The 10,000-nt window shown below is 37.5% G+C and overlaps 1 protein-coding gene across 1 annotated transcript in view; it reads left to right on the forward strand.

The window, feature by feature from the left end:
* Positions 1-6,215, forward strand: part of LOC122253080 (uncharacterized) — a 28,026-nt gene extending 21,811 nt beyond the window's left edge. Inside the window, exons 9-11 of the mRNA XM_086534048.1 lie at positions 1,435-1,598; positions 2,018-2,133; positions 2,354-6,215. Of these exons, the coding sequence (XP_086390174.1) occupies positions 1,435-1,598; positions 2,018-2,133; positions 2,354-6,198 (4,125 nt within the window). The 3' untranslated portion in view covers positions 6,199-6,215. The remainder of the gene's footprint in view (positions 1-1,434; positions 1,599-2,017; positions 2,134-2,353) is intronic.
* The last annotated feature ends 3,785 nt before the right edge of the window (positions 6,216-10,000 follow it).

The raw sequence follows: 10,000 nt of genomic DNA on the forward strand, positions 1-10,000 counted from the left end.
TACACACTCTTGCACACACATACACATACACTCACACTCACACTCATGCACACACACTTGTGCACGCACTCACACTCACACACATACATACACACTCATGCTTGCACTTATGCACACGTACTCATGCACGCACACCATCTCATGCTCGCTCTCACACACACTCTAACGCACACACATACACTCATGTTCACATACACATACACATTCATACACATGCTCTCATACACACAATCATGCACACACATGCAAACATTCATGCACACACTCATGCACACACTCATAAATGCACTCTCATGCACTCACTCAAGCACACATTCTCATGCACACACTCATGCACATACACAAACACACACCGTGCACACATCCACAAACACACACCATGCACACACTCATGCACACATGCACAAACATTCATACACACATACTCATGCAAATAAACACACACACTCATGCACTCACACACACATGCACAAACACACTCATACAGACATGCACTCACGCACAATCTCATGCACTCACTCAAGCACATACACAAACACACACCATGCACACATCCACAAATACACACCATGCACACACACATGCACACACATGCACAAACATTCATACACACATACTCATGCAAATAAACACACACTCATGCACACAAAAATTCAGACACACACACACCCATGCGTGTACACACACACACACAGTCACACACACACACACACACCCATGCACGCACATACACACACCCATGCACCCACAAACACACACATGCAACACATACCACACACACAGACACCCATGCACACACATGCACTCACGCACACACCCATGCACACACATGCACTCACACACACACCCATGCACACTCACTCACTCACTCACTCACTCACTCACTAACTAGTAGCACATATATACATGCCTTGTCCATGTGATATTGCTTTATGGTTTTGATATTCATATAGATGAGCACTTAAACATAAAGGAGTCAAGTATTCGGACTTCCCACTGGATGAATTTTCAGATAAAATGTATTTCTTTTTATTAGTATTAATTTTGTAATTATGATGATAATTATATATAGTAATAAAAATTAAAACTTTTTATCTGAAAAGGAAAGGAAAGGGGTAAACATAGAATTTCAGGTAGCAATAGTACTTTACTCCTTGGTAACTAAGTGCTTGTTTAGCCATAAGAAAAGAAAATATATAAAACAGTACTATACTAGGCAGTGCATATTTCCAGCATCAGTGAGTATAGTACTAGTTTTACTTACAAAGTATAGTCAGATATACAAATACTGTTTGATCTGGTATGGTAGACTTTTATTTAACACTACTGCCTTTCGTTGTCAACTGCAATGGTTGGGCAAGTTTCAGAGAAAACAAAGGATTTGTAATAGATGTGAATTCTAATGCAAATGTATTTCCTATTTTCTTCCTATAGATATTTTTTATTATACCTTTTCAGTATATTATTTACCCCTATAGGTTTCTGTTGGAGAACTCAAAGTTTCGTAACAAATACCAAGCATCTCAACATCTGGTCATGAAATACGAGAGAAATCTAAGAACTACTCCTAACATGGAAAATATCTCAAGCAGAGAAAGGTATGTAATCTTATTATTATATAATAGCTTGATGTGTCTACACACACACACACACACACACACACACACACACACACACACACACACACACACACACACACACACACACACACACACACACACACACACACACACACACACACACACACACACACACACAACAACACACACACACACACACACACACACACACACACACACACACACACACACACACACACACACACACACACACACACACACACACACACACACACACACACACACACACACACACACACACACACACACACACACACACACACACACACACTCTCTCTCTTCCAGGAAATTGACTTTGAATCTTAATTGTATATAGTGTATGCAGATTTATAGCTGAGAGCTGCTTCAAATTTCTGTTTTTATTTTAATTTTTCCAGGTGCATGAACCGGTGGATTGTGGTGTGGAGGCCAAGAAAAGAGGAGCAGCCATGGGTTCACAAGTATTGTTTTACAAGTGCTCAGAAACAAGAACAGAGAATGACAATTGAGACAGGTATGACTTCTGGTCGTTATTATTTTCTTCATTAGATCAGTGGTATTGATATTGTAACACTAGTATTACTACTGCTGCTGCTGTTGTTGCTGCAGTTTTGTACAAGAAATGTATATCACCCTTATGAAAATCATCTCGTTTAAATTTCAGGCTGTAGTATATTAAGATTATATTGCAGTGTGAGTAATGTCCCTATGTTTTAATTCTTCATATTTTTCAGGTTTGAATGGAAGAAGTCGAGATTTGCTAAACAAGTGCCGGCCATGCAGAATCAAAATAAAAAGGCTACAGAAGAATTTAGTGGACTGCTATAAAAGAATAGGGCAACCTACAGTTCTCTGTATCGATCAAACAGATGATGTTCAAAGTTTGGCAATGCAACAGACTCCATCATTTATCAACAGTGTTTCTGATGAGACCTGGTTTGAACAGTGCATGTTACCAAGAACTGAAGTTAATTTAGGGGCTTCATCTTCTTTTGTAGCTGCAGGCTCAAATCTTTGGGCATCTACTTCAAATGCACTTTTTCAAGATGGATGTAGAGGGATTCAGAGACAACCAGACAATTGTATGCAGTATGCAGGTTCTCTCGGATATGATCTTACATATAGAGATAGGGTGCCTCATGGCGAAGGAGAAAAAGAACGGCCAGCTGTTCATCAGGGATCTGGCAAGTATATATCTCACCAGTCAGAAGGAAGATGGAATCAAAATGTTCACTTTCAAGAACATCGGGATGCAGATAGCATTGACAGAGTGCATGGGTCTCATTCTGTGTTACAAGACTTCAGTTATGTTCAGACAAAAAGTAAAAAGGTTTCTTTAAGAGATGAGTGGCATAATTCTCATTCTGAAGTACAGGTAGTGAAAATATATAAAAATAATGAATCTAAATATAACAGTGACTCTAGAATCCAGAATACTAATAACCTTCCAGCCACCCAAACTGGAGTTATGCAAACTGTTAGACCTGGTGTTGTTTCTGTGCCTCAGTTATTAGAAAATGAAAGTGATAGTTTATCTTTAAATAATGCAAGTGTTAGTATTTCTAGAACAAATACACCCATTGAAATCATAGATCTCTCAAGTGATGATGATGAATCTATGAATAGTAGAAGACAGAATGAAGCAGATAATGCACCTCAACAGCTGAATGGTTTAAATTGCTATCCTCATTCAGGTGCAAAAATACCATTTTCTTCCAAACATTCCCTGCCAAAAAATGGGAATAGCCATTGGTCGTCAGAAAAAGAGTCCCACTGTGGAGCAGGACACCTAGGGGACTTGGCGATCAATGGCCAGCCTCCAAATGTCCCGCCCAACTTATCTATTTCTCCCGTCCCAGATAGTGTGTTCCTACCTTATACTGCTCCGCCTGCAATTCCAAATGAATCTGGAATTAAGCCTAACAGCCGCAAACGGAAGCATGAGAGCCTTAATGTTACCGATAGGAAAATCTTGATTTTAGATAGTTCATCCTCTAACTCCAAAACAGAATATGAAAAAATAATTAAAGAAAATGTGGGAATCAGACAGAACTCCCCATTTAGATTATGTACTCAAGAAGGCTTTCAAGATATACATGGAGAAGAAGCAGTAGTTCCAGAGGTATTGGATGGAGAGTACATCTTCAGACGTGAGTCACTAGATCAGGGATCACAAAGATTGATTATTGATGATGAAATTAGCTTTAAACCTCCACTTCATGTTGATGAAGATATTTCATTTAATATTACTGAAAGACATTTGGATATTGACAGAAGTGGAAGACAAAGAAATAGTAGTGAGTTGGAGGGAGTCTCAAAGGAAATGGGTTTATCAAAGGAAGCTAATATGAATTCTCAGGATAAGCATGTACAGTGTGTTGGAACTCCTGTTGTAGGCTTTTTAAGTAATATTGTAAACACAGTTAATAAGGGTGTTGAATTTTTTAGAGCTTTGGTTGGTAGTAGTATTAATGACAAAGTTTTACATGCTGGAGATAAACAAACATTAAAGTGTGAAAATATATCCCCAACAAAAGGGAAAGTTGTGGAATCCTCTAACAAATATAGCATAACTTTAACTGAGGAAGGATCTGAAAAGAAAACTGCTGTTGCAAGAAAAAAGTGTAGTGAAATGGATAAGCTTCTCAAGGATGAATGTAGAGAACTCAAGCAAAGAGGGCTAGGAGAACTAAGACATTTAGATATTCAGGAAGCTAGGTTAACAAGAAGGTCTGTTGAAAGGTATATTCCTAGGAAAACAAAAAGGAAAGCAGCAAGTGGGTTTAAGCATTACAGCATTAAAGGCTCTCCACACTCCAATAAAGATCTCACTGAAAAATCAACTCAGAAAGTTAATATTAGTGACTCCAAAATCAGAACTGCCTTTCATAGAAAGGAAACTAATGATTTATCTAAATCAGACCCACATTCATATGAGGGAGAAGTTAGTAATGTGCCTACTAAAGTAGACTTCTGTATTCCTTTGTTAGAAGATAAGCATTTATCAAAAGATGCTGACAAAAATTTATTTACAGATATTGCTGTACCAAGTGAGTTGAAAGATATTTCTGCTATGAATGTTGATGTTTTAGATGATTGCATAGATGAAAATGGAAATTCTCCAACATATTCAGGAATTAGAAGTGCTTTTGATAATAACAAGAACAGTAGTTCTGCCAGATTAGAGGAAGTTGACCATAAACAAATAACTGGACTAAACAGTAGGAAACATGATTTAGCCTTTAAAAATGTAAATTCAAAGACAATCAAAACCAGTGAAGTCTGCAGTTACCAGGAGGATACATTTATTCAGGAAACTTTTATGGGAAAGGAAAAAAAATGGGAAAATGAAAAAATAATCAACACAGCTAAGTTAAGAACACCACCTGTGAAGACAAGTAGAAATCTATATAAAGGTGCGAGAGAGTTACTCAATTTGGCTAGCGATGAATGGAAAGAAATCTCAAAACAGGGATTTCATCCTCTAAGAATTGTCAAACCTGCATTGATAAAGAAGGTTTTGCAAGCAGAATCTAGGGAAAATATACACAGTACACCAAGAAAATTGCATATGCTTGTTCAAGATGAACTTGAGACAGGCCAACCTACATTTACAGACAGCAAATCTGAGAGAGTTCCTCAAACTGACATTCATTGTGCTTGGAGTTCCCATCTGAATGGGAATCATCCTGATGTAAATGTTAGTTATAATGAAATAGATAATAGTCTTATGGGAGAAACTGCAGACACACATGGTGGTTTCACTGAAGTTCCAGAAACAGGAGCACATGGTAAATTCCTGTTGAGTGATGCAAAATTGCTTAATACACACACTAATAAAGCTTGTACAGAGAGTAAAGAAGCTGCTCCAAGTCAAAAGGAATTTATGGATAAAAATAATCTAGAAAATAGTAAAAGTCATTCTGTTAAAAAATCAAAGACCAAGCCTTATCGTAGTAGAGAACTTCTTAATCTTGCAGGAGATGAGTGGAAAGAGATGCAGGGGAAGGGCTTCCATCCGTCAGATCTCTTAGGGGTGTACAGTGGAGAATTTGAATGTTGTGACTGTATATCGGGTGAAGAATACACTCCGAAAGCTGAAAGTCAGCATTTCATAAAGGAAACAAATAACAATTCTCCAGAGTTTTCAGATCTGAAGCAAAGTCCAAAGCTATCTCGTGAGCTTTTTCGTCTCCTAAAAGATGAATGCAAAGAGCTCCAGCCAGCCAAATTACGTGTGCAAAAATCTAAGTCACGTTCAAGGAAAAATTTGCAACCTTTTGGTCTCAAGAGACTTCAGGAAGCATACAAAAGTGCTGATATATCAACTAGGAGGCAGTCTTTGCTTCAGAATCTGTCTCTAGATTCTGCATGCAGGCCAAGTCTTGGATACCACAAAATGGGTAATAAAACAAGTGGAATGACAGGTACAAAAAGTCAACAGACTAGAAACACCCGCTCACAAACTAATATTTTAAGTAATGTTGAAGCTTGCACTCCTCGGAGTTCACACAGAGAGATTCTACAAACTGAATTGGCCATGTGTGTTTTGAATTATGATCTTCCAGCCATTCTTTGATATATATGTGTATATATACTGTATATTTTTCTTTGGACATAGATGATCAGCATTCTGTTAGTTTCCTAATAATGTTATCAAAGATTCATTGCTCATATTTATTTGCTTTTGATATAGTTTCCTCTATCTCAGTTATATGCTAAGATTGAAGAACAACCGGAGGGAACTTTGGAAGATGCTATCATTTGAATTCTTTTGTCTTTTTCACTTCATTATTGTCAAAGTAAATATCCGGAATAAGAGGAAGTTATACTTGGTATCAGTCTTTCATTTTACCTAACATCGTACCGGATGTGTTCTCTTTTAACTTCTTTTAGCACCATTCATCATCCAAATTTTCCTCTATTCGGTATTGGATATGCATTCTAAATTAAATTAATATAAGCAGTATTGGTTCATGAAATATTGGTATTGAGGAATTGCTTTTACTCAAAATAATACATTAGAAATGTACATTATGAAAGTGTTTTCCATGTATAGCATTTTTTGTAATAAAAAATATTTTTTATTAAATCTGTTTTTTTAAGCATGCATAATTGCTACAGAAAATCTTCAGTCCTCCATAGATGAAGTTAGTTCATCCTTGCCTTCCTCATATATTATTCATTCATTAATTTTCTCTAGAAATTATAAATGTATGACATCCCTCAAAAAATAAAAGTAAAAAAAAAAAAAAATGGGGAAGGGGTGGTCAATCCAATAAGTAGTTTTATTGTCAATATATATCACATAAAACTTTTTTTTACTGTGGCTATAATTTAGCTGTTACAGTATAACTATATGAAAGGTTATTCTCAAAGCAATTAATTGTTCAGGATTATGTCAATAACTTCATTATCAGACGCGAACAAAAATATACATAATGAGTAAATTCGCAAAGTAAATTGACCCAACTAATACGCTCCTGTAACAGGTCAAGTACTTGTACATATAAAGGGAAGTTCCATTTGGTATAAACAATTTTTGAACTGTTCTGCGTGTTGTGATATGGCCATAGTAACCGATTGAGTATTGACAATTATGTGAAGAAAAATGAATTTTGGGAGCTGAGTAAAAAAATATGTTCATTAGAGTCAATTATGAATTCTCGTGTGTCAAGTAGACAGACTTCCGTCGAGCCACCCCGCCGGGCGGCCCACGGATGGGCTTAATTGACTCCATTCAATTAAATTAGCTTATACTCTATTCATGAGTAATATTTCCATTAAAAGACGATACACACATTTAAAATCAACCACCATTCCGGAAAATGAAACGCGCCTCGATCAACTCATCCGCACTAATCGGCGATATGGGAAGACAACACCCAAATCCAACTCTGCACGCATTTCATTCACCGTTATCCGCCGAGTAGCGCAGATAAGTTGATCGGGCGATCGTCATTTTCCGGAGTGGTGGCTGTACTATTAGTGTACTGTACATGGATGTCCGGAGCGCGGTTTGGTACTCGCATCTCTGTCGCCATTCCAGAGTCGACGAACCCATCTCTAACCCGAATAAGAGAAGAAAAACGAATAAAGGAAGTCTCTATGTATGGCATTCGTCGATTACGAAAAGGCATTCGACTTGGTACAGATTACAGCAGGAAATCTATCACTTGGTTATTTGGTGTAAGTTTTAGCATGAGACACGCTAATATCTCATGCCGGAGCCATCTTGGGAAACCGCCTTTGTTTTGTTAGTTGCATGAAACTCAACTTGATTAGGGATGGAATTTGATTCAGCCCTCGTTCCTTCACTCCCGCTCGTTGGTGGTTCATCTGCTATTGTATTTAGTCAGTCATCTAATTTTCTTTTAAACAATTCTACAATGCACTGGGTTAGATTTCTAATATCCTTCGGTACAATATTAAATAGTTTACGGCCATTTATTAGGAAACTTTGATTCTGCAGTTCTTTAAAAGTGATGTTTGAGCACTCATCCCAGCACGGTAACGCGTTGTTCCCTGCCTGGGGGAATGCTTTTCTTCAATTCCCCCTACCTCTACATCTCTTAGATTTGGTGTTTATCAATAAATAGTCTACGGTCTTAGTTTTTGAGTCCCAGTAGCTAAGACCTATTATGTTGCCTATTTTTCTTGGAAATACTCTTTGGACCTGTTCTAGTAACATTATATATTTTGTTAGAATTGGTGTCCTCACTTGGCATTGATATTCCAATTTTGGAATCACCAGTGTGTTCCATAGTGGTAGAAGGTGTTGTGGATCCCTTGTGTTAAAAGTCCTCATCACCCACCCACTCATAATGTTTTCTTTTAAAACTGTCTGCTACAAATGGTGACTGAAGTTCATGTCATTGCTCATATAAAGTCCTCTTTAATCTCTATTCCCTCGGCCGAATATGAACTTGGTCTTAGATTTTCAATTGGACTATACCTTATAATTTCAAATTTATCTGCACTGAATTTCATATTGTTTTCCTTTACCTAATTTACATATGGTATGTAGATCTTCATTTAGTTTGGCTTCCATATCTAAAAAAATATTGATGTACTTATCCTTGTATCATTTGCAAATGATGTTACTCTTGAGTGTTTAATATCTTTGTCAATGTCACCCCATTTAATACATTTGGTTCATTGGAGAAAAATCCATTTATTTGTACCTTTTGCCTGCGTTTTATTTAGAAATTTTGTATCCATCTTCTGACGTTTCCACTAATTCCAAGGTTTTTTTTTTACTTATTAAAATTCCGTGATTTACTTTGTAGAAAGCTTTTGCGAAATCTACGTATTGAAGTATAAAGGACATCCATAGTCCCACGGGGCCCCACCTACCAATAAGGGTGCCTTAAGGGCCAAGGTCCCTCCCTATGAAGGTCAGTGGGCATCTGTAGGGTTGAGCCCACCCCATGAAGTCAAATTCCCACTTGTGATGATGGTCCCAGGGGAATCTAACCCTGTGGGAAGTCCCAGTAGGATCTTCCGTGATGTTCCAATATAAAGTATAGTATGAATAAGTTAATGCTCGTAAATAAATGAAAACCAGATTGGAAGATTAAAAGAAAAAGAACAAGATATGCTAGCATAAGAACAGTACAAGAGTCATTCAGTAAGAGGTTCAAATGACAGAGGAAATTGTAGTAGAAGGTAGATAAAGAAGTATAAGGTTAAGTAGAACCACGAAGCTGCATATAATATAAGATGATATATATATATGTGCAGGTTTCTAAGCCGGTGCTGCCGGCCACGTGTTAATGTCATTTTCTTAAAATTGGTTGCCAGAGGATGAGGTAAAGGCAACGCCCCGAAGGACAGCAGAACAACGATTATATCTTAAGAGAAGCATCCAGCGGGAGACCGTGACGTCACGAGTATGACGCACGAAATCATAAAATACATAATGAATCGTTTGATACAGTAAAAAACATGGTACATTAAACAATTAAAATATGATACAGAATTATAACAAGTTGATAAACAAAATCGAATTATAGAAATACACTCCCTCAACAATTAGCCTACAAGCCTAAAAAGGATAAAACAAACAAAACTGACTGACTTACAGCAAGCGTATTCAATACGTAGGCCTAGGTGCACATTTCGAAGGGGGGGGGGTTAAATCGACAGCAGGCACCCTCCCACCCCTCGGCCACACACGCATCCATGCATACAAACACAAACACAGACACAGATGTCGCATTCATGCATGCAAGCTCGCAAAAAAATGAGGGGATACTCACAATAACAGAGAGCTACACGCACACACAATCACTCGCACGCTCAAGCACTATCAAGTATGTCACGCTACAGTATGTATTAAAATATGTATTCGTAGTGCAATAGAATTTGGGATTAAAAGG

The sequence above is a fragment of the Penaeus japonicus genome, unplaced genomic scaffold, assembly GCF_977035675.1.
Source record: "Penaeus japonicus unplaced genomic scaffold, GWHDUDI00000001_assembly GWHDUDI00000040, whole genome shotgun sequence".
Lineage (NCBI taxonomy): Eukaryota > Metazoa > Arthropoda > Malacostraca > Decapoda > Penaeidae > Penaeus > Penaeus japonicus.